The 26,401-nt window shown below is 41.5% G+C and overlaps 1 protein-coding gene across 1 annotated transcript in view; it reads right to left on the reverse strand.

Moving 5' to 3' along the window:
* LOC103715506 (pentatricopeptide repeat-containing protein At4g21880, mitochondrial-like) overlaps positions 1–15,061 on the reverse strand; it is a 74,551-nt gene extending 59,490 nt beyond the window's left edge. Inside the window, 7 exon segments of the mRNA XM_039116528.1 lie at positions 67–117; positions 3,883–3,917; positions 7,330–7,488; positions 9,601–9,657; positions 9,660–10,215; positions 14,527–14,574; positions 14,678–15,061. Coding sequence (XP_038972456.1) covers positions 67–117; positions 3,883–3,917; positions 7,330–7,488; positions 9,601–9,657; positions 9,660–10,137 — 780 coding nt within the window. The 5' untranslated portion in view covers positions 10,138–10,215; positions 14,527–14,574; positions 14,678–15,061.
* Positions 15,062–26,401: the final 11,340 nt, after the last annotated feature.

Consider the following 26,401-nt stretch of genomic DNA (forward strand, 5'->3'; position numbering starts at 1 on the left):
GTTACACCAGCATTCCAATTGAAGAAGCATGAGAATTACCATCATTCATCATGAGAAGTGCCTCACCACTAAATTTGGTATGCTAGTAGCATAATTGTAAATGAATGATGAGATATTCTCTTCTCCAGCCCCTGGAATAATCAAAGCAATCATATCACTTATGAAATGCAAGGGCATTTCAAGAGCTGCCTGGAAAAAGGAAAAAGTAAATAACAGACAACTACTTAAACAGTCTGAAAGAGTTTTAAACTATCATTAAGAGTTTGATTTCAACAAGCAGACCAACAAGCATCGTGCATGTAGTAATCAAGACTATTAGCTACATGGTCAATATCAGAAAAATTAAAGATAATGTTACCTGCTGTTAAACATATGCTTGCCTATGCTAACATATGTGCTAAGATGATATGTTGTGCATCCTTGGTTCATTGATCAAATGCTTCAAAACATTAATCCTCTATTCCAAAAGCATCATGCAATTCAAGTGTATCTATGAGTTCATATGTCTTTCCATGCAGCCTTAACATGCAATATGCTGATTATCTTTGGATTAACAACATGATTGTTTGTTCCAGGATAATGCGGGAATCCCCTATTTCCCCTTATTCAGTCAAACACCATTTTGGTAGTCGGAGAATTGGTTTATCCCATGTAATAGGATATCCCGTCACCCCACAGTATAAAGCTATTCTGCCACTTCCCTTGGATAGCTTTATACCATGGAATTGGGCAAAAATTTTGTTCCGCCCATATACCATTTTAATCCCAGTGGAAAAAAGCCTTGTACAGCTTCGCCTTTCCCTTTGCTTTCCTCTCCTCCCAATCTCCATGACTCGAAGCACCATAAGCTGCTACCAGGAGGGAGAGTAGAATATCCAAAATTGTGGCCACATGCTACTGGCTTTCTCCAAGCATCCTCTATCTAGCACCTCCATTATTGGCGTCCACTCATCTCCCTCTTTTCCGGTGTCATTTCATGCCTGGGAGCAGCACTTCCCAAGCATCCTCTGCTTCGGCTCTTCCACCTCTCCGGCATCCCACGCTTCCTTTCCCATAACAGCATCTTGTTTCTATCTCAAACACCTCCCTCATCAGCAATTGCCATCTCTTTGCTCTTCTCCATTAAGAACACAACTGCATCATCTTCCTTATTTTCGAGTGTCGTGATCTATATCTTAATTTTTATTGAGAATTTTGATTCTAATCGAGTTCTTAGAGCTAATGAGCTGTTCCCAAAATGTTAGACTGTTAGCATGACATAAATCTTGGTTATGGTGCTTAAATTTCAAACATGTTGGTGTGTAGGTAAATTTTGAATATTTTCTGAGTGGATTTCTATGTTTTCTGGGAATATTCTATGGTATTCGCTGCACTATACTATGATTGTGTCTCCTATTAGACTTGACATTGTTTACTGTTTCTAAAAGAGTGTCATGTGTAGTAAAGCCTAGTTGAGGTCTGTGATTTGTTGTGAATAATGGACATCTAATATTGAGTTTTTTTTTTTTGTTCTGTTCCACTTGTATGAGGATTGTTTTGTGGTTGATAGTTCTTACAATTTAACATGTGCAACTTTAAGAAAAGTTTGATATATCAGTGGCTAGTCGAGGATAAGACAGAGAACCACTTTATTGGAAGGGATTGGTTTTGTTTATTCTATGGCTTCTTGGGTCTTGTCTATAATTCACACTTCAATAACAGCATGCCTCCTGATTTAGCTGTGTCCACTTCACAGTTTTACAGGCATAATCCTCTTATTGACTTCTGAATTAACAATACCAATCTGAATTCCCACAATCTTGATGATAGACTACATTCACCATTTCTTCACTTCGATTGGTTTCACTTATTGTCTGAACTCTGGACACTCATGTACATGTTGGTTAGGGTAGTTTAGGTGCATCTTGGATTATTTTGATGTCATCTTTTGATTTGTCTGCTTGCTATTATTGGGATCATTCTCTCCTTTGCTCAACAAATCATTCTAGCTTCATGTTTTCTTGCTTGTAGCAAACCTAGTTTTAGCACTTGGTAACCTTATCCTGGTGCACATGCAATGGTTGTTAGACCTTGTAAGATTCAACACTGCAAAGAAATTGCTTCCTGCTTATCTATCCTCGATGCTACTATTCTATTTAATTCTCTTACTTTGCTTGTATTTCTTTCTGTATATTATCCATTAATGGATACTTGTACCATTGATGGCCGCTCATCAGTTGCTTGTTGCCTCTGTTCTTCCAGCTGACTTCAACTATCATTCTTCACCGTAGTCAATTAGCTATTTACCTACCCTCTTTGATCAAAGATCTATCTCATCCTCAATCTACTGTTGGTGTATGATCACCTTCAGATCTTTGGGAGAGCATAGCATTGTACATGTAAAATATAATACGTAAGTTTTGACCATGCAACCTCAATTTTGTGTCCTATGATATGGTTGTTTTTGTAATTAAATATTGTTTTGTGATTAATGAGAACTGCATGTTATCACTCCAAGTTTCACGTTGCATACTAGATGTCTCACTAAAATTCAAGAGATCTGTATGCATGTTAACTTTGATCTCCATGTAAAATGTATAAGCAAATGAAATATCATTTATGATGCTGTTCTCAAAACTTCCAAACTTTTCTTGCATTCCTAACAGATATTTTCCCATTCGATGATTATGTCTGTACTGATACAGAAAGCATATATGGATCTGTCATGCTAGCTTAATCAGATAGACCGATTTGATAGATGACTTGGTTCAAGATTGTTTATTATACAACAAATATTAGCTTGCACAAAACCTCCTGATAGCATGTAATCCTTCCGTTTATTATAGAATAAATATTATCTTGCACAAACCTCCTGACAGCATGTAATCCTTTTGCCCAGACTTATAGCTTGTCACTTGCATATCATAAGGATGACCTATTACCATTGCAGTTCTTATCTGTTAACCCTTACATTTTAGCATGTTATGTCTATAGCATTGACAATGGTACATTAATTCCACATGCAGTCATGTGGAGCCATAGAAAGGATGATGTCCTTGTGCGACTACTATCCATATAGTACATATTAGGAACACCCTCTCATCAGCCGTTGGAGTAGGAAGATCTCGGTACATGTGGTCAAGTCCTTTAATGAGGAATCAGCACACCTTACAGCCGAACCCAACTGATGCATTGATAATATGATGACCAATAAGTTTCACATGTATCACAAGCTTGTGTATAGAGAGGCTGGACGTGGGACAAACACCACGCAAAACTGGTAGCACTGTCCATTACTAAGTGGGAAAAGGTAGTGGTGGTAAGAGAGCGAAACAACTCCCAAGCCATTTTGCCTCACTTAATATCATGGTACCACAACTTGAAACTAAGCGGTACAGGTTGGTACAAAGGATCGGATAATTCTACTTACTGCAGACAGGTATAAACCAATTCTCGTACCAAACAAGCAAAGCCCATCACTTTTTTGCCTAACTTTTTATCATAGTACCACCCGATTTCAGGTGGTACAAGTCGGTACAAAGTAGAACCGGGCAATTTCGCTCGGTGCGGATTGGTACAAACTAGTTCCCATACCAAACAAGGCAAACCGACCCCACGATGCCACACTGGTTCAATATGTTACGCCCGAAGCACCCTCTATAGTCCTTGATTCGACAACACTAAGGCAATGACGGGCACTTTAATATGAGGTTCAACATGCCACTCCTTGGGGATGATGATGGAAATATTGAAAATGACCTCATGCTCATAGGTATGGACAAGCAGAAGAGAGGGTTGGCGTCAAGGTTAGCCAAACCATCCCGAATCAGATGTTTCAGCTATACCAAACCCATCAAGAATCGAAATGATTCAGGCGACGGGATGGTTCAACCCTTAATAAACCCCCACCCCACCCCCAATGGTCCTGATCTTCGATCGTCTATCGATATCTTTCTCTCTCTCCGCTACCTTCTCCGGCAACGGCTCCACCCAGCGAAGAAGGAAGAAAGGGGAAGAGAGAAAGAAAGAGGCTCGCCATTGCACCCTCCTCCCCTCTGACAAGTTCTTCATCATCCACGACCTCCACTAGACCCGCGATCCCAAGCCACAATCTCGACTATTGAGCATCGTCCGAGACAGACGATGCTAGGGATGCACAGGATCTGCGTGGCGCCGGCATCGACCTCTTCATCACCGCCACCTATCTAGGGTCTTTGAGGCAATGAACCGCAACGTCGGAGGCCAGGAAGGTAGGGCTCATAAGATCGATCTCTCTCAATCAATTGATCAATCCCTCCTCCCCCCCTTCCCTCTCCTTCTTCCTCTCCCCCTTCTCCCTCTCCCTCCCTGTCTCTCTTCCTCTATCTCCTTCTCCCCTCCCTCTCCCAATTTAGGTATGCTCTGGCATAGCACAATATAAATCCATACCATACATGCTAGTAGCCAACCAGTATGGGTCAGAGTATCAGTTCAATGAACCTTAGTTGGCAGCTTGGCATTGCAAGAGAAAATAACCAAAGACTTGTGGAAGGTCCACAAACTGAGACAATATGTAAATTTGCTGCCCAAACACCATGTATTCTTTTACTTTTCCATATTATTCTTTTCTTTAGTCATTGAACAATTACTTACATCATTTATGGCAAGGTCTAAACAAGCCCACTATAGAGCATAAAGAATACTATATGGTCTTTATTACTCGAGTTCCATGCATATATGAGATATTGCCTAAGTGTCAAAGACACGTTACCAGCCACTCACATGCTTTGTATGAGAAGTTCCCGACACTTAAGGAGGCAACCGTGAGCTTATGGCCAGCACAGCATTTGCATATGTGAAGGAGCCTTCAAACATCGCATCCTACAAATCATTATGACCTACATGCCGTTGTCCCTCCAGTTACTCATCACATTGTTATTTTATGGCCTACATCCTCCTACTACGCATGATCCTTCTCCTTTCTTGGGTTCTTGGACAATATTTGGTTTATGTAGTACTGGATATGTATTGGTCACTTGTAGATGAACCTTTTATAGGGATAGTACTATATACCATGTCTATTAGATTCACACCACAAATTCGGACAGTGGAATCTCTCCTTGTACTCTTTGCAATTATGTTTGTTAATATTATTTGGTTAGTACAAATGATGTCAACATCATATATATTCAAATGTCTATAGCAACAATGATGACATTGTATGCACGTATAAATAAATTAATTTGCCCAAGGCTAGTAGCAGAGCAATGGGGAGGGGATGGGAAGACGACATATCCATCTTTGCACCACATGATGATGTTGATCCTGCATGCCTAGCAATTTTACAATAGTTGGACTTGGGAGAAGAGCAATTTTGGAGACAAGTAAAAAATTACATAGCATTAATCAAGCCTAGGGGCAAGGTAGGGGGTGAAAAGAGGAGGGAGGGTGAAGTGGTGTAAGGGTGTGGCAATCAAGACAATGCACGTAGTCATAAGAAATTTTCACAAAATTGGAATGACAGTTTTGTATTCACTAAAAATTTAAAAAGAACTACAACTACTTCAGGTCGGGGGTAGCATGTGGATGTTGGTGATTTGGATGGCAGGTAAGCAGGGCACAATGGGTATGCTGATTGTTCATGTTTCCATGAGAGAATTTCTATGCTTAGCCATTTTTAAATGTTCATAAGGGGCAATTTTGTCTAGACTCTAGAGCATATAAAATTCTACCTACCCACTTAACTTCTTCCGCCAACCAAACAACCTCAAGACAGAACATCCCTTCATACCTATTCCTTCAACCAAACATCATAAATTCTGTATCCCATGGAATAAGTCCTGTATCATCTACCGTACCCAGATAGCTATTCCTTATTCCGCCACTTATCATTCCACAGCCAAACAGCAACGAAATGCATGGCATTCAACGTAAATAGAAAGAAATTCTAAATTTCCCACTTTCTGCTCACAAAACCAATGAGATTGCCTATAAAATATCCATCTTCCACTCTAAACTAAAGGGCACACAGACTTGCAGGGAGCTTCAAAACCTCCTTGAGACAGTGCTAACATGAATCAATATCAATGGATCTGAGAACAAGATATCTATGATGTCACATATATAATGTCTGGCATCTAGAAAGACATATAAAACTCATAATACCTCTATGCATTTAGCAAAGGATGGAAAGTTTATGCCTTCCTCTGCAAGGACTACTGATCTATCAAGCACCTACTATGCTTCCTCTTTCCAAACTTCAGGGGGTTTGATTATACGAGAGCACAAGAATTTAAGATCTCAGGCATCAACAGTTTGCATGAAGTGACAACAAAACCAGATTAATCATTTAAATAATGTTTTTTAAGAGGAAAGATGATAGAAAATGAATTCAGGAAGCATCTGACAATTTCACTTCTTCATAAGATGGTTTGGGAAAATTACTGTTCACTAAAAACTATAGATTTTATGTGCAAGCAAACCATGAAAGCATTTTAATTTAGAATAACTGACAAGAGCAGGTACAAGTATTCTGAAGGTTGTAATTTTGTTGGTTATGTTGCAGAGAACCAGGACCATCTATATTTAGTTCCACTCGTTTAAAGCATAATGGCGGCGATTTTTTTCCTTTTTCCACTAACTTTGGCCCTATGAAGCAGGATACCATCAAACTTTTCTGAAAATTTTTGAAGGCAAAGAAGAAAATTATATAAATAAAAACAAAAGTGATTTTACATCAGATAAAGTGATTCACTCGTGTATGAGGCAAAATCAAGGCCCTTGGGTTCGTACTTAGGAAGGCAAGGAATTAGATCATAGAAGAGCCAATATTGTTAATGGTGATTTGAAAACAAAGGAATGGATCCAACTCAGATCAAAGGCATGAGGAATAGCAAGATGGCCCCAAGTGATGGTTTGCGCTTGTACTTTGGGATTGTAACCTCTTGAATACTTACTCAAGCAAAGATCTTGGTAGATGAGCTTGCTAGATAGGAGCATACAGGGCTACTCCTCATGTGGATGCACACTGAATATTCAGCTTGCAGATTACGAGAAGACTAAAAAACAACAGTTAAAGCATTCGTATGGAGCAACTTTGGCAAAAGCTCGAAAAATAGATTGCTAATATCAATCATGATCCCACTAAAGGAAGATCTAAAATAGTAAAACGACAGCATGCATACAAATGTAGTACCATAAAAGATCCTAACGGAATAATCACTATACAAAATACCACCCAATCTTCTTCCAAAATATCAATGACTACTACAGAACAGAGTCAACAGACAGTTGCACAATAATATTAAAAAGAGAGTGCCTGTGTATATAGAAACACACACTTGTTATACCTGCTGTCTTCAGTTCCAAAATGAACTTTTTTGGCAAACTTCCGCAACTGCAACCTCCCTAAGGACTTAAATATACAAGCCACATGATTAAAAGATGAAATCTTCCTGATATCTAACACTTCTAACAGTTGCAGGAGCTCCTCTTTCCGATCACTTTCACAAAATGCCAACAAGTAGCTCTCTGTCAAACAATGTAGCATGTGACTTATCCAATAAGACTAAAAATAATATAATGGCAGTTTACAAGATTGGCAATAAATTTTAAGTGCATATCAAAAGGAATAGCTATGTGGAACAATGTATAATTTTGTAAATACATACTACACTTACATATAACAAGCTATAAGTAAAGGACCAAAGAAATGATCAGGAATACAGATACAGATGCCATATCTTCTACTTATTACACCACATGCAATTATGCTACAAACTAGTTAAGAATTAATTACAAAGTCACTGGATTTGAAAATTGATGAAATGAAAACATTCAGTATTTCCTATTCCACATCTCATACCCAGGTCATACTTGCCAATATATTTCTGTAGATGTTTGTAATTGGATGTTTCATGCACAATCAACACATTATTACTCTACTGCACCATCCCAACTCCCAAGTCTCCTAATACTATTTTTTAGAGACCCAAAGTGGGTGTTTCCCTTGTTTTCGCCCTGGCCGTTGTCACACATGAAAAAACAATCTCAATCAATTCAGTGTCAGCTGGTTCTTCATCATTACAAAATTTTGGAGAAGGCTTAGTAACTAGATGTACACAAGAGGTAAGCCAGGCTATAGCAACAGTTACGTGAAGCAATCTACTAAAGTAAATGCAAGTAATATATATGGAACTTCCTGGCTCCATAAAACTAATATATCATTTTTTATGGTAGTTACCCACACAAGGTTCGTCGTACCGGTACCGGTAGGCATACCGGTCGTATACCGGGACCGGCGCGGTTCCGGTTCGGACCAATTTAAACCCGGTACCGAACTGGACCACTCTTCCCTGCCGGAGCCGGGGGAAGAACAAGGAGAACAAGAGAGCGAGCGGGGGAGGGAGAGAGGGAGAAGAGGAGAGGCCGCCCGCAGAGGGCCGCGCGGGGAGGGGGGCCGGAGCCCGCGAGGGGGCGCGGCAAAGCTCGCGACTGCGACCGCGTCCCTATTTCTTTTGAAATAGGGGACGTGGCCGCGGTTTTTAAATTTGGATTTTTAAGTAAAGTCGGCAAATCGGTTGCGACTTCACTTACAAATCCCTTTTTTCCGCGGCTGCGTCCCCTGTTTCGAAAGAAACAGGGGGACGCAGACGCAGCCGCAGCCCCAGCCTCCGGCGCACCCCGTGGGCTCCGCCGCCCCCCCACAGGCGGCGGAGACCTCTCCTCCCTCCTCTTTTCCCCGCTCTCTCTCTCTCTCCTCTTCATCTTCCCCGACTCCGGCTGGGTTCAGCCCGTACGATTTCTACTGCTCTAGCGTACCGGTTACAAGCCAGACCAGTCCGAACCGGCCGGTACGGGCCGATTCATCGGACCATGTACCCACAGTTCTATGACAGCTAATTAAGAGACTGCAAAAACCAATAGACCATTTATTCTCTTATCACTATCTCACAAAGAATCTACTTCAAGAGACTAAGGACCAATACTTTCACCCAACCACCTAAATTTGATGTCTACAACTGTTCAGATTAGTAACTGAATTTATAGCAAGGGCCCGAAAACCTACCTCCTCATGCTTGCAACCTTTCTTAAATAAACCATCTATTTTACTGTTTCATATTAATATTCTGTAAAGCAAGTCTTAGGTCAGCAGACATTTACATCTATAGTTGCACTTGAATCATGCAGCTGTAATGATACAAGAAGTAGATACACTAAACACAAACTGAAACAGGGTGAGTTGATAATTTTAAATTGGGTAAACAGGTTAAGATGAAGCTTAAAGCAGCCTCATTTAGCGAAAAGCTCAGATAGAGATTAGAATGAAATGAAATCAAAGATAAGTCATAATCTGATCCACATAGCAAATCCATATGTAAGAGATCCAGCATAAAGGTTCAGGTTATTAGGTAAAAAAAAAGACAGACAAAACATGAATAATCAAAAAGAAAAATCTGAAGCTTGCATTTTGGCAGAATATCAAGTTAAAAAAGCAAATAAGAGAAAAAAAGACATTTTTTATCGACACGATGTCTATTTTAAGCCTATCAGATAAATGAAAGAGAATGAGAACAACAATTAAATGAAAGCAAAACAGAAAAAATAAAGTAAAAACTGCTAAACAATGCCAAAGTATTGTACCTGCTAAGCTGCAGTTTTCTTCATTGCTACCAACTCGAAGAGAACAGCATAGTTCCCGATTTTATCTTCATCACCAACTCTAATCCAAAGCAACATCTCGTAGAAACCTATTCTGGAGCAGGATCCTGGATTCTCATCTTTAAAGAATTTACTGAAATGTTGGAATTCTTGTGCCATTTTCATATCAACCAAATACATAAGAAATGGAGCATAACTTTCTTCATCAATTTGAAAGCCCCTTTCTCTCATGGACAAAAAGAGTTGATAGGCCCTATGAATTTGGACCAATGAATCATCTTCATCAGCACTATATCTTGCCCTGCCTATGCAAAGTTTTATTAAGGCATTGCATTCCTTGATACCTGTTTCTCTCCCCAGTTTACCAAAGAATTCGAGTGTAGACTCAGTACCCAGTTTGTTTGCACACATTCTCATCAGTTTTGTAAAGCGACGAGACTCTGTATTCTTGAATATATATTTCTGCTTCCTTCCTCTTGATACATCCTTCCTCCACTGTGCTGTGCCGGTGTGGGACATATTTGAGAACCATGGGTAAATCTAAAATTTTCTTTAGCATGGGCTCTGCTGAAGATTGGCCCGCTGCATCACTGTTACCTGAAACAAGGAGCATATGATGACAAAGACATTCAAGTGAAAGACTATGCCCCAATATTAGACAGAAAATTTTGTACTGAAGAGCACTAAACTTTGGTTTGGAATAGTGAAGGTAGATTTCACCATTTACCATTAATGATCACCATAGGTAGAAAAGTCAAATTCGGTAAACAGTGGACAGAATATCATCTTAGTCATAAGAAATGTGTTAAACTAGATTTGTTATTTAACCAAAGGAAATCTTTCTGGTATCATCAGCCTCACAAGAAGTGACTTTGACTATTTTGATTCAGAGATTGTGACTCAGCATAATATGAATACCTATGAAAGAATAGGGGTAATATGCTCCTGGACAGTTGTCAGATCACCCATGACATACTTGAAGAATAACTTTTAAGGCAGCAGTAAGGCTGTAACTTTTTGTGGTTCATAGGTGTGAAAAGGGCTTTCACAATTGACTAAGCATTCCAGATGAAAGGTGATCTAGGAAGAATGAAATTAAGAAGAGAGACACTTATTTCCACATCAGTAGTTTTCGTTCATATATGCTCTCTTAATCTTCATCGCCAATCTTCTGTTGCTTCTGATTATCGCTTTCTTCATTTACATCACTTATTTCATCTTTTTTTACCACTTTGATACTTCAAACACCTCTTTTGGTTCATTTACTGCAACCATTTGAAGAGAAGTTAGATAGGATGAGACTAACCAAGCAATTTGAGTTGCATCCATGATGCTGCACTAAATGGGATGGACATGTGGGGCCCAATGGATAGAGCATATCCTTCTAGCAATGGTGATATTCACGATATGAATTATGACAGCTATGTAAAAATTGCATTCATTTGATCAATATGTCATAACCTTTCTTCTTAAATATGTTATTCTTAACTTGGACCCACAATTCGTTTCCTTCCATAAAGGCTGTGTGGACCACCTTCAAGACGATGTTTAGCTTGGATAGGCTAGCAGCACTAGCACACATAGAAATTATTGCTCATCAAAGTATTGTCAACATTCAGAAGTTTCTCACTAAGGAGTTCATTGAATTACAGATGCATCTAGTAAGGTTGGAAAACCTAGCAACTGAGCCTTTAACTCGATGAACTTAAGGATGCAACTTGAACAGGCAACTTACTAAATTGGTGCACACTACCCACCTACTTCAGTAGGGCTCGACCAGTTTACAAGGATGGAATGATCCAGCCATCTTAAGTCATGGGTCAAATACTACTTGGCCAACTCATACCTTGATTCCCTCTACACTAAGGACAAGATTAAGCATATGCTATGCTAAATTCATCAGTTTCTGAACTTTAACTGATCAGAAAATTGTTCGGTTATTAAAATTGGCCACTCATTGTAGCTTTCCCTGGAAACACGAATTATGAATATAAATTATAAATACTCAGGAAGGAAGTAAGGCAAGGGCAGAGTGAGGTGGGGGGCAAAGAGTGAGGTGGGGGCAAGTTTGCCCCCCCACCCCCCATCCCCCCGGAAAGTTCAAAGATTCCATCTCAGTTCAGACTTCAGAAGCCCCTGCTGGTTGAAATATCTGAAAATTCTGAAGAGTCAAAGACCCCCCCCCCCCCCCAACTTGGACATGTCCAGAGAGAATCCCAAGCCCCCACTCCCTAATTACGTGGTTAATAATCTCCTAAAATTAACTATTCTGTTGGGAGAATTATTATAGCTACATGGAAGGTTTTATGTGAGGTTATATCACTTAATCTTAGCCATCCATGTAACAATACTCACAAATTCCTCCATATCCAAAACCTCCCATCCCATCCACAACACCTCGAAGCTCTTTTGGAAGATAATGGCAGGTCTCAAAGAAGAACACCTCACAAAAACCTTTTTTTTAAGCAAAGGAAGAATAGCTGGAAGAAGTGAAATTCTAGTTTTCTAATTCATAGGACATCTGAATAAGAGAAAAAGAAAGCTTTCTTTTGGCACCAAACATCCAACCAGCAACCAGTTATGCAGAAGTTTTACCCCTTGATTTTTTTGTTTTTCTTCCATGTTCTCTAAATTGATGACTGCTTTTTTTCCCCCTTAAGTTTCTCAAGTTAAAGAGAAGAGGAGAATGTGTAGAAGCAACTAAGCAGGCCAGCAACAACTCATTGCATTTGGCTTTTGTAATAGCTACATTGGTACATAGCCTTCTTCTTTTTCAAAATGTCTTTTCTTTTAGGCTTTTTACATTGTATCACATCAAAGAGAAGAACCAAATTAGCATGATTATGATCAAAGGTGGAGCCAGGTGAAGGGAAGACCCATGGAGGATGACTTTATATCAAGTTCCTTTTAAAATAACTTTTAGGACTTTTTCTCACTTTTTTGATTTGTTAGTTCCCTGAGACTATTTCATAGTTAGATGAATAAGTTAGTTGTTGGTAATTAATTCTTTTTATACACTTATACTAGATTTTTTCAAAATATTTTCCCCCTTGTCGTTAAAATTTTGGTTCCACCACTGGATCAAGGTACATTAGATTGCACCATAAGAAAAGTCAAATTGCATTAAAAAAGAGTACATATAACTAAGAATTAAAGTGCTAGATAAATGATTCTAAAATATATTTCATTGAAATCCTTAGACCCAAGTTCCAAGCTTAAGCAAGTTGGACAACAAGGGAAGCTCGGCAATCTCTGCCATTTGAGATAAGACAACAGTAAAATGTTATTATGTCTACTATTCTACCACCAACATTACATATCTTGATAGATTTAACGTAGGTTGTAAAAACTAACAATTGATATTACAAATTAGAATACATTTTAATTTTTTTATTGCTAATAAGTAGCTGCATATTATTTTCGCTATATAGGTACGTCATGCCAGTGCATACTATATTGTACTAATACCAAACTGGTACATGTAACTGAAGGTATACCTAGTATCGATATGCCAAACCGATCCCTGTAACGGGCGTACTGACATTGTATTGAGATGGAAAGGTATCAGGTTCGATACCAAGATTGCAAACCTTACCATATATAGCTTAAGCCATATCCAAATATTCACTTGCTATCAATAGTAAATTTGAAGCTTATAGCTGGAATCTTCTACCCAAGACAATGCACCCACGTATGAATCTTCCCAAAATCTCAAACTTCCACCCATCTTCTAAGCACTACCTTGTTAAAAGTGTTTATAAAGTATCCGCTTCCTTGCACCCAAAACCAAACTGCTTATGCACGCACTTGCAATTCTAGCAACTAACAATTGAATATTTTAATCAAAACTTGATTGATCAGTTGCCTGGGCAATCACCTAGGTTAAGCTATATGAATAGACAGAGGTAAAAGCTAGGCTTTTGACAATAATAATGTAGTTTTTATGCTATGCATTGTCTCTCCACTAAATCTTTGGAACCTTTTGATTTGATGTTAAAGTGCTTTTTAGTTATTACTTGTGAACACAATCTTTCACATGGATCAAAAACAAAATTGGAAGGAAAAGGAGAAGAAAATGCCATGTTATAAAATGAATCGAAAGCATAAATTAGAAATCAGTGAAAGGACACATTTCCATTCCAACTTTGATTCGACATAACTGCTGCTTCACCAACTATACTAAGAATGATACCACGGAATAATCTATTGAGATTGCCAGTGTGGATGTTGATAACATGCTTTACTAGTGTAGACACACTTTCCCTCCTTTCAGTGAATTTGGGCTTTGTGGTTTTCAGATCACAGTCGACTTAAAGCCCACAGTGTGCCCTTGTATAATTAGTGATCAGCAGCAGGCTTTCACACCATTGTTATGCAGCTTTTACTTTTAGGAACTGAGCTTGAACCACCATTTGAATATATAACTTCATAGAATTACAGAGTTCTTGGTTTGTGCAGCCTTCTCTATCAATATGGCAAGACATCCGAGGGTTATATGTCTCTAAAGAGCCTTTTAACTCCTAGCTCATAAGTCCTTCACCAACCTCCAAATTAAACTGACAAAGTATTTACATTTCCCAACTACCATCTCTTCCTCTTCCTACTTGTTGCATATCAATGGAAAGGATCATCCTCCTCCATCTTCACAGTCAAAGGAGTGCCTAGAACTACTTATACCGCCCAACTCTGCCCATCTAAGTGTCCACAATCAGATTTAATAAATTCATTTTTCACAGAATGAATTGTGGCAGCTGAAAGTAACTCTAAAAAAATGCTTGATACATATCCAAAAGCCCATCTTGTAAACATTTATGGTTCAATATAGGCAGTTTAAATGCATTAAGACATCCTACGAAAGTCATTGTGGAGATAAGACAAACGAATTATCATCTAATAACTATAACGTACCATGTAATATGGATGATATCGCCTTCGAAATCTCCACCGCAGAGTCTTCTGCTGGAGAACAACCAAGACCCAGCTCAAGCATCCCAAACTCAAAAAGAGGCTAATAAAAAACAAAAAAAATCCAGAGAAAAGGAAACGAAGGTTGCGGTACCAGGGGGAAGGGATGCTTTGGAGTTCTTCGAAGCAGCTTCCTTGAGCCGGGCCAGCACCTGCGACGAGACCACGGGAGAAGCCTTCGCGGGCTTCTTCGCAGCTCCGGCGGTGGTAGGAGAAGGCGAGGGGACGCAGTCGGGAGAGACCGCGAGCTTCTTAAGGGTGGCGAGCTCCGGGAGGCTGGGGTTCTTGGAGGCATTTGACGCGGCGGAGGCGAAGATCTTTCGTAGACTCTTGGACATCGGATTCGTGGCGGAGAAGGGGCCTCTTCATTCACGCTCGGCTCCTCGGCCGGAGAGAATGGATCACTTATTGGATCAGCGAATGCATGGAGCGGTGGGGCAGCTTTGTAGACAGCGTGGGAGAAACCGAGGGCGCATAGGGTTCCCTTGCTGGTGCTAAATTGTTTGAAACCCGGTGACCCGGACCGAACCGTTTTTATGCTCGGGTCGCGAGTACCGATTCGAGAGCGTTTGGGTGGTCTAACCACGTAACCAAGTTTACAATTCGGTTAGGTTATTCACAGCTTCAACAAAGATGCTTTTTATGAAACAACGGGTCCATCATCTGCTCAGATTCTCTATCAGAGGCACTCCGCCACACACAGCAGCATCACGGGAGATAGAGGCCTATAGGTCGTGATAGGTGCAGCCCACATCTCTCAGCTTTTCGCGAATGATTGTTGGTTACTAGCCCGCGCGACGAAGATCAGCACAGACTTTTAACAGAATACTGGAGAGGTACTGTGGAGTTTCAGGTCAGATGGTCAACTTGTCTAAGTCAGCCATATATTTTAGTCCAAGGACTGACCCGAGAGTGAAGACCTCCATCATGAGTAGTATGGGGATTGGCGAGCAGGAGGGGACATTTAGATACATTGGGGTTCCGATCACGGGCCGGCGTCTGCAGAGGGGCAGTGCACATCCATGAAGGCGAGTATCAGGCGCAGATTAGAGAGCTGGCAGGCGAGCTCCGTGTCGATGATGGGCATAGTTACTCTTTTGAGGTTAGTCTTGAGTTCCATCCTTGTTTACTTACTATTCAATACACTGGTACCTGTTGCTTTGCTCCGAGACTTGGAGAGGATGTTCAGAGGTTTCATCTGGGGGCGGCGTAAAGACAGAGGGGGCGTCCCCCTACTGGCATGGGAGGTTATTTGCCAACCGACTGGTCGGGGTGGGCTGGGAGTCCACTCTCTACTCGAGCGCAGGGAGACACTGGCTATTAGGCTAGCAGTCAGATTTCTTTTAGAGCCGGAGAGTCTATGGGTTTCTCTACTGAGGGCGAAGTATAGAGACCCCACCACCTCGGCAGATTTTTAAGCTGGACAAGGGTCTTCTTTCATTTGGAGAGAGATATGTACTCGTGCCCCAGGGGTGCTTCCGGCGATCAGATGAGAGATTGGAGATGGTCGGACCATCAGCTAGTGATCGACTGGCCCACACTGATCCACTATAGATGGCTAGAGGGTCGTACAGTTAGTGATTTGTTTGCCTGGGGGGAGAGAAGATGGGATGCAGACCTTGTCAAGCAGGTATTTGGTGAGCAGCTTGCTGAGCATATCCTGTCGTTGCCGGTCCCTGTGGGGGCAGCAGCGGACAAGAGGGTATGGAGCCTATCTGGGCGGACGGTAGTGAGCTCCCACGACATATTAAGGATGAGGGGCAGTGGTGCCTCGGTAGATTGATGGTAGTTAGATCTGGAGACTTCGTATCTATCCCCGCATTGCATTGTTCCTGTGGAAGTTAGCCTAGGGCTACTTACCCACTAGGAGTGTCCTGGCGCAGTGGGGAGTGAGGATAGCTGCAGAGTGTAGAGTATGTCCCGAGGTGGAGGAGTCTATCTATCACGTGCTTGTCGAGTGCCCGCGGGCTAGCCAGATCTGGAGGTGTGCCGGGTTCATTTCTGATCAGGGACTGAGGTGGTCGTCTATTGTGGAGTTTCTGCGCTTTCTGGAGGCCTCGGTGTCAGAGTCTGGGTCGAAGGAGAGATGGACTCGTGCTGCCTACCTGGCCTATCATTCGTGGTTGGACAGGAATGCTGATGTCTTTGAGGGAAGTAGCTCACCCAAGGGCAATGGTGGCCAGAGCAGTGTTGCACGCTGAGAGTTCTTGAGCACTACTGAGTTTTCACCTACTGGGTTGGCTAGGGACATCTGGGGCCCTCTTCTACTTTTGTAGCGTCTAGATATGTTTTCGTATCATGGGTGCCGCCACCCTCTGGCTTTCTGAAGGTAAATTTCGATGGCAATATGGCCGATGACGGAAGAGGCGGAGGTGTAGGGTTTGTCAGCAGAGATCATATTTCTAGACTAGAGGCGGCAGGGGGTCAGCAGATTTTCGATTCTTCAGTGGTTTGTGCTGAGCTCCGAGCCGCTTGGGAGGACATCTCCTCCACCCGACGGATACTAGGTGCGGACCAGATCATCCTCGAGGGCGACTCGGCACAGTGATGACTGGATCAGGGGTAGGGGACGTGCAGGAGAAAGCAGGCCACTGCTACTTGACATTCGTGGATTATTGCTGGAACGTAGAGCTTACCAGGCTACACATGTTTACAGGAAAGCTAATTGTGCAGCTGATTAGGTTGCTTCCTATGTGGCTCACCACTCTAGAGGTTGTGTTTGGAGGGAGTGTGACAGTGTGCCGGACTTTTTAGCTGCTTTATTGTTTTTAGATTTTGTTGGCCGCATCCACACCTGTAGGGTGTGAGTCACTGTTGCACCAAAAAAAAAAAAAAAAACAACGGGTACTCGGGTGACCCAACCCACTAGAGGCTCAGGGTGACCGGCTGGGTGGGTTGAATCGCTGCTTCAACAAAGATGTTTTTTCCGAAACAACGGGTCCTCAAGGGACCCAACCCATTGGAGGCTCAGGGTGACCGGCTAGGCGGGTTGACCTGTTCAACCCACCCTAGTTACTAAACATCATGAAATTTGAGATGGGTTATGTCGTTTCTTAATAGGGTTGAGTTTGGGTTGACCTCTTGAGATTTAAAAGATTAAATATTATATATACACCTAGAGTCCATCAAGCCTAATGTTTAAGCCACTTGTTGTTTTCTTTAGCTATCATTGAGCTAGTAGAGGGTGGGTGGCTGTCTGTTTACATATTTATATATGTAAAAATGCAAATATATATATATATATATATGTGTGTGTGTGTGTGTGTATGTATGTATGTATGTATGTATGTATGTGCATACGAATGTATGTACGTTTTTATGTACATGCATACTAAATATATTCATGGGCCGGACATGCCACCCAGCCCTTTCAAGCTTAAAATATTTCGGACAAGCCTGACCTAGATTTTAAACCCAATAGGCTAGTCCAGGCCTAAAATATGAGCATGCCCCCTTTTGCCTCTTGTCATTGATCGAATGGCGAGCTGACAACCTCCCTCACCTCTCAGTTTCTAGCTCTCTGCTGAATCCCGATTTGACTGGCTCTCCTCCTACCTCGCATTTAGCCGTTTAGGATAAATGCCCTAAACGGATTAGGATTTCTCACCCCTATTCTGCCGACAAGCGACCTCTTTTCTCTTTTAATCTTGCTTCTAGAGGATTATATCTATTCTTCCTCTAGAATCTAGATATAATCTTTCATCTTAAACTCTATCTCTTTCAAAACCTCCATCATCTTCATCAAACCTCAACTCCTTTCTTATTTAACTCTTTTATCGCTCATTTGTAGTTTGCTTAATCTATTGTAGTTGTTAGATGTATGCCCTAGAAGCCAATTTGGCTGACACATTGTTGATTCTAGGGACATAATTTTGTACTTGACTTTTATTATTGAATAAATAAAAGGCATCTTTTCATTCATATTATTTATGTGTCTATGAATCGTCCAAGAAATTAATAAGATGATGATACATATTCTCAAGAGTTGAGAATTTGAGCCATGTATCATTGGTGATTAATTTCTAAATGCTCCTGATCAATGGATCATCACGAGGACGGTGATCGATCCGATCAGTGCACAGATCACTTTCCTTCTGGATGGACGAGACTTGAGTCCACAGTGTAGGGACACTGAAGTGATAGTGCAGGTGCTTGTTAGAGAACAAGGGTACTGAGCGTGACCAAGACAAGAAGTCACTTGGATGTCTATCCACTCGTCAGTGACTTGCTTGATGTTGCAGTAGTGTGACTGGTCCTTTGACCTGCGGTGCTTCGGCTACTCACAGTGAGGTTATTGTAGTTTGACTGCACACATACATGGTCTCTAGCCATATGGGTCCATGCAGTGTAGATTGGCTGCAGTAAGTTCACTGTAGGAGTAGGGTATGCACCTATAAGGAATCTATCGACCTTGATAGAAGAGAGTGATCCTATGTGATTTTAGACTGAGTTCTAAGACCTTGGCCAGGGCAGTAATATAAAGTGGAGAAGAGTTTTCCACTATCGAACTCAAGTCGAATAAATCTTGACATATGACAGACGATGGGGTTTGACGAGTTGTCCATGACCTCCGTCCTGTAGGGATCCACGATAGTAGGACTGTATCACACGTTAACTGCACCTAGAGGTTCATCATTCTATTCTGCTGGGTAGCCACTACATGCTGCTAGGTGTCACTGGTGGATGGTGGGACTCATAGGGATTATCTTGATGATCGATAAACCCTAATGAGTTGAGTTGGAATCGTTCCAACCCATTGAAAGGAGTTTTCAATGATATTGTGATAGAGATCACAATATATCTCACTACCAGTCAGAATAGAACCTATGGGGTCACACACACTAGAAGTATTGACCGATCCGATGGTTGAAAGTGATTATGAATCACAAGTAATCAATTTGATTGATAAGAAGTTGAAGAAGGAACAAAGGGAATTAATTAATTGGACTTAAAACAAGAGTCCTACTTCGGTAGGATTCCTAGAGTCCTAATTGGATTAGGACTGGGAATCCTAGTTGGAGTAGGACTGGGATTCCTACTTGGAATAGGATTCCTACAATCCTAATGAGATTAGGAGTTTTGAATCAAAATTGGATTCCTACTTGGAGTAGGATTCCTAGAGTCCTAATGGATTAGGACTTCGGATTCAAATAGAGTCCTAATTGGATTAGGACTAAAATTAAATATGTCCTAATTGGATTAGGGTTTCTTAAGTCACAATTAATTATTAATCTAATGAATCAATAAGACTCCTAATTGGATTAGGATTGAAGAGTTCAATTGAGTCAAAATTGATTTAAGTTCTAATTGGATTAGGACTTACCTAGATTGGATCCAATTGGTTCACCCTTGGGCTAAGCCTAATTGGATTAGGGCTTGACCACATTAGGGCATCAAACCTACTTAATGTGGATTAGGGTTTACCATGAGGAGGGGATAGCCCCTCCCTTTCCATGTGGAGAAGGGAGAAGAGAAAGGTAATACTCTAGGGCTCCTAATTGTAGGAGCCCTAGATGGTTATAAAAAGGGGCAAAGGGCCGGCGCCCTAGATGAGCTCTCTTCCTCCTCTTGCTGCCGCCACCCCTCTCCTCCCTTGGTTCAGCCGCAAGCAAGGGAAGAAAGGCCAAGTGGCGGCCTCCTCCCTTCCCTTCCTTCTCCAACGCAGGGAAGAAAAGAAGGCTGTGTGGGGATTCTTCTTCTTCCTCTTCTTCATCCTTCTTCTTCCTCCTCTCAAGCACAATCAAGGGTTGATTGAAAGAGAGGAGATCAGCCATCAAAAGAAGTCTTTGCAAGGGAGCTAGCACCCCGGGAAGACAAGAGATTTGATCGGTCTCTGCTTCGTGTGGATACCCGTAGAGGCCGGACGTTTGAACGGCTTCAAGCGAACCCTCTTCCAAAACCACGAATTCAGATTTGCGGTGATCATCTACCCGCGCAAGGTGAAGATCTGATCTTCCTAAGTTTTAAAAGTTTTAATTCTTACCTAATTACGAAAGGTCTCGAAACAACGTTCATGCGATGAACGTCGATCCCGCATGCCGATTCCGCTGCCATCTGATTTTTTTGAAATATCAGCGGCATGGGCGGGTTCCCAACAGTGGTATCAGAGCCTAGGCTTCGTAGATTAAGGTAAGAATTAAATATCTAAAGGCTTATTAGATCTGAAAATTGAATGATCATGCATGCTGAAAATTCTGCATGCAGATTTTTCAGGGGTGCTGATTTTTGCATGCTGATTTTTATGTGATAAAAGATGATTCTAATTGCATTGTTAATGGATTACAAAGTTTAGAATCATGATTAGCATGATCAGCAACCTATGTCATGATATAATCAGTTAGTTTTCAGATCTGAAAATTATAATTGTTGCATATGGTGATGATCATAGGATTCAAACCCTTTTGGTATCAAATGTAATGACCTGCGATGTGATCTGCGATGTCATGTAATTTTTCAGATGCTTGCATGCATCTTATTTGATGTTTTGAGAGGCCTGCGTGCCTCCTAAAAGGAGATGTAATTTATTTTTATTTTTATTTTACATCTGGTTGTATTTCTGTGATGTGATGTACGTCAACGATCAAGTCGAAGACGATGCATGAGATGAACAGGGGTCTAAGCGGTTGATGGCGATTGGATCAAGAGTTGGTCAAGGATCGAATCAAGGAGGCTTGGAACCAATTCAAGAGTTGAAGACCAGTTGATCGATTGACGTGCATGTGCTTGTAATACGACCTAATTAGAATCCATGATCATCACCTATTTAAAGTTTAGCTTTAATTTGATGCTGCGATTATAACTGCCTGCAATGTGCCGTTTGCATGTGATGTGAATGCGAGTCGGGTAGATAGGTTTACATGTGATGTAGCAAACCCAATTGAGACCTAAATCAAAACCTCCTCAATCAAGTCGAGAGTGAACCGACATGAGCAAGTCATATTAGATTAATTGATCTAATTGGTGTCTAGGAAAGCATGAAAGGTGGTTACTTAATTAGGACCTTACTCTCTGAGTAAGGGGAGCCTCCCACCTGCTTACCTGGCCAATTGTTCGATTACCTCTTATGAAGGCTCAAGTTGCAAACACTAAGACCTGATTAACCAATATTAAGTCAATAGGTCTTCCACTGTAGTAGAGCTGCTAAGGCCTTTCTGATGTTGATTTGTCTCGGCTGGACACAGTGGTCAAGTTGCATCGGGGGGCTGGACCTCTCTATAGACATGAGATGTTGTAGGGTAAAGGTGGGGTTGGGCACCAATAACTGTTAGGTGAGGACCCAATGACGACTTTATTCCTACGGTTATACGGTGGGTCTGACTTAACTAAGAAATGGGACCAATAACTGTTAGGTGAGGTCTTCATGGCTTAGAGACCAAGTTACACTGCAACATGCTTGAGAAGCATTGTACAAGAGTTGTACACTCATCCATCTATGTGTCACCAATAACTGTTAGGTGAGGTGGCATGTAAATGGTGGGACCGCAGTACCCACTAGAAACCCTAGTCGTGTGGGATTTCCGTTTTCCTACCAGGGGAGTGTGAGGATTCGAGAAAATAGTGGGAGTTACATTTGTTCTAAAAGACCTTAGAACAGATTAGGATCAAGTACAAAAGTCTAACTAGAATCTTTACTCTCTGCAGATACAATGTCAGCTTCAAACCCTTTGACCCGTATTCTTGAGACCAACCGACTGACCGGAACCAATTACAAGGACTGGCTTAGAAATCTCAAAATTGTTTTGGACTGTGAGAAATAGGCTACATACTCGATTCAGATATCCCCACACTACCACACGTCCTACTGATGTTCAGCGTGAGATGCATAAAAAGTGGTTGGATGATGACATTAGAGTAAAATGCTATATGATGGCATCCATGTCAAATGAACTCCAATGCCAGCATGAAAATATGAAGACTGCTAGGGACATACTGGCACACCTGCAAGAGTTGTATGGTGAGCAGGTCGCACAGCTCGTTTTGAAGTGTCCAGAGGCTTTTAAAACAAAAATGCGCGAGGGCAGTCTGTCCATGATCACGGTCTGACCATGATCAAGGACCTAGAGGAGCTTGAGAAGCTCGGTATGGACATGCACAAGGAATTACAAGTGGATTTGATCCTACAGTCACTTCCTGATTCATTTGGTCAGTTTATAGTAAACTACCACATGAATAAGATTGAATGCACTAAGACTGAACTAATCCACATGTTGGTAATGCTGAGGGGAGCCGTTGAAAGGTTCAAGGGGCAATGTCCTTGCTACTGAGTTGACTTCTGGTTCCAAGAGAAAGTCTACTTGGAAGAAAAAGAAGCCTGCTAAGAGCAGAAGAAAGACAAGAAGCCAAAGAAGGAAGTTCAAAAGAAAAAGTCTAATGACAAAGGAAAATGTTTCCACTGCAATGTCGAAGGCCACTTGGAAAAAAAACTGTCCTTCATACCTCGAGAGCCTGAAGAACAAGAAAGGTGACACACCTTCAGAAGGTATAGACTTGCTCATTATTGAAACTAATCTAACGGTTTCTTCTACTTCTAGTTGGGTTATAGATCTATTTCTAGTGCTCATTTGTGCACTACCATGCAGGGGTCTAAAGGAAAGTAGAAGGCTAGCGGAAGGTGCGGTAACCCTTCGGGTTGGCAACGGGGCAAAAGTTGCTGCTGTTGGCTGTGGGCACCTACCATCTGCGACTACCGTCTGGATTTAGTTTATTACTTAGAGACTGTTATTATGTACCTGCTGCTAGCAGAAATTTGATTTCTGTTTCATGTCTAGCACAGGAAGGTCATGTTTTTACATTTGACAAAGACTGCTGTTCTATGTATTTAAAAAATAAAATAGTCGCACGTGGTTTTATGATTGACAGTCTCTATCATTTACATATGGATGTATCTGTGAATGTTATCGAGCAAGATGTGAGTGCCAAAGGATCCAAAAGATCCAGAGATGAGATAAACCAAAGATATTTGTGGCACCTCAGGCTTGGCCATATTGGAGAGGACAGAATGAACAAAATGGATAAAGATGGGCTTTTAGGCTCATTGACTTCCGAGTCATATCCAGTTTGCGAGTCCTGTCTTCAAGAAAAAATGGCTAGACTGCCCTTTGTAGGACATGGGGAGAGGACCACTGAAATACTTACCCTAGTACATACAGATGTATGTGGCCCATTCGATGTGCTAGCCAGGGGACGTTATTCTTACTTCATTACCTTTACCGATGATTATTCACGGTATGGGTATGTGTATCTTATGAGACACAAGTCTGAGTCTTTTTGAAAAGTTCAAAGAGTTCAAGAATGAAGTAGAAAAAACAAACTGAAAAAACCTCTTAAGGCTCTTCGATCAGATCGAGGAGGAGAATACCTTAGTGGGGAATTCCGGGATTATCTCAAAGAAAACGGCATAATCTCACAATGGACACCTCCGGGTACACCTCAACTCAACGGGGTGTCAGAGAGGAGGAATCGGACCCTATTGGATATGGTCAGGTCCATGATGAGCTTCACTGATTTACCTATGTTCCTTTGGGGAGATGCCTTACTCACAGCGATTTATTTATTGAATAGAGTTCCCTCTAAATCCGTTCCTACCACACCGTATGAGATATGGCATGGTAAGAAACCAAGTCTTGGTCATCTCAAGATTTGGAGATGTCCGGCCCACGTCAAGCGACTACAGGCAGACAAGTTAGAGGCTAGGACCATAAGTGCTCGTTTTATAGGATATCCTAAAGAGTCATTAGGATACAATTTTTACGTCTCAGGGGATCACAATGTGTTTGTGAGCCGTCATGCCATCTTCTTGGAAAATCAGTTTATCCTTGATCGAGGCAGTGGGAGGAAAATTGAGCTTGAAGAGAAAGTCTCTGAAAAGCAACGAGTCATGGATCCTATTGAACCCATTCATACAGAGCCAGTACACGATGTCCCTCGACCACCTCGTATATCTAGTAGGGTCTCCCATCCTTCCGATAGATACTTAGGTATACTAGAAGAGGATACCGAGGAAATGTTCCTAGTGGGAGATAGGGATCACATACAGGATCCCAAAACCTACAACAAGGCGATATCTGATATCGATTCCGAGAAATGGCTGGAAGCTATGAAGTCAGAGTTAGACTCCATGCATTCCAACCAAGTCTGGACCTTAGTAGACCCACCAGAAGGTATTGTACCTATTGGATGCAAATGGATCAACAAAAGGAAAATAGGTTCGGATGGAAAGGTAGAGACCTTTAAGGCAAGGCTGGTGGCGAAAGGGTATAGTCAACGCGAAGGCATTGACTATCAGGAGACCTTTTCACCTGTAGCCATGCTGAAATCCATCCGAACACTGCTTGCCATTGCAGCATTTCATGATTATGAAATCTGGCAGATGGATGTGAAAACTGCTTTCCTGAATGGATATCTTAATGAAGACATCTATATGGAACAGCCTTTGGGTTTCACTTCCAGTGATGGAGATCACAAGGTCTGCAAGCTGCAAAGGTCCATCTATGGACTAAAGCAAGCATCTCGGAGTTGGAACACTCGTTTCGATGACGCAATCAAAACGTTTGATTTCATCAAAAACGAAGAGGAACCGTGTGTTTACAAAAAGGTTAGTGGGAGTGCTGTCATTTTTCTCGTACTGTACGTAGATGACATTCTCCTGATTGGGAATGATATTCCCATGCTAACCTCGGTCAAGGTCTGGTTGTCAAAAGAATTCTCCATGAAAGACCTTGGGGAAGCATCCTATATTTTGGGAATAAAGGTCTATAGAGATAGATCTAAAAGGATGTTTGGCCTTTCACAGAAAATATACATAGAGGAGGTGCTGAAGAGGTTCAGCATGGAAAACTCCAAGAGGGGTCTCTTACCCCTAAGGCATGGAATTCATCTCTCCAAGAAGATGTGCCCCAACACATCTGAAGAGATTCAACGCATGAGCAAGATACCCTATGCATCGGCAATAGGGAGCCTCATGTATGCCATGCTATGTACACGACCTGATATAGCCCTTGCTGTGAGTGTCACAAGCAGATATCAGTCGAATCCAGATGAAGAACACTGGACAGCTGTGAAGAATATTCTTAAGTACTTGAGAAGAACTAAAGATTTATTCTTGGTTTTTGGAGGATCATCAGAGTTAAAGGTAGAAGGGTACACAGATTCAGACTTCATGACTGATGTCGATGACAGGAAGTCAACATCTGGATATGTGTTCTTGTGCAATGGTGGTACGGTAAATTGGAAGAGTTCTAAACAACCGATCATTGCTGATTCTACTATGGAAGCTGAATACATCGCCGCCTCTGAAGCTGCTAAGGAAGGCTTCTGGTTCAAGAAATTCATTGCAGAGTTGGACGTGATGACATTAGATGCCATAACACTCTACTGCGATAATAATGGCGCCATAGCCCTTGCTAAGGAGCCAAGGTCTCATCAGAAGTCTAAGCATATAGAGCGGCGCTTCCATCTCATACGCGACTATGTTGAGAAGAAATATGTAAAGGTGCAGAGAGTAGACTCCGCGGATAACGTGGCGGACCCGTTCACTAAGCAGCTAAGTCAGCAAAAGACTGAAGCCCACCTTGAGAAGATGGGCCTAAGATATATGACCAATTGGCTTTAGTGCAAGTGGGAGATTGTTAGATGTATGCCCTAGAAGCTAATTTGGCTGACACATTGTTGATTCTAGGGACATAATTTTGTACTTGACTGTTTATTATTGAATAAATAAAAGGCATCTTTTTCATTCATATTATTTATGTGTCTATGAATCGTCCAAGAAATTAATAAGATGATGATACATATTCTCAAGAGTTGAGAATTTGAGCCA

This window comes from Phoenix dactylifera, unplaced genomic scaffold, assembly GCF_009389715.1.
Source record: "Phoenix dactylifera cultivar Barhee BC4 unplaced genomic scaffold, palm_55x_up_171113_PBpolish2nd_filt_p 000100F, whole genome shotgun sequence".
Taxonomy (NCBI): domain Eukaryota; kingdom Viridiplantae; phylum Streptophyta; class Magnoliopsida; order Arecales; family Arecaceae; genus Phoenix; species Phoenix dactylifera.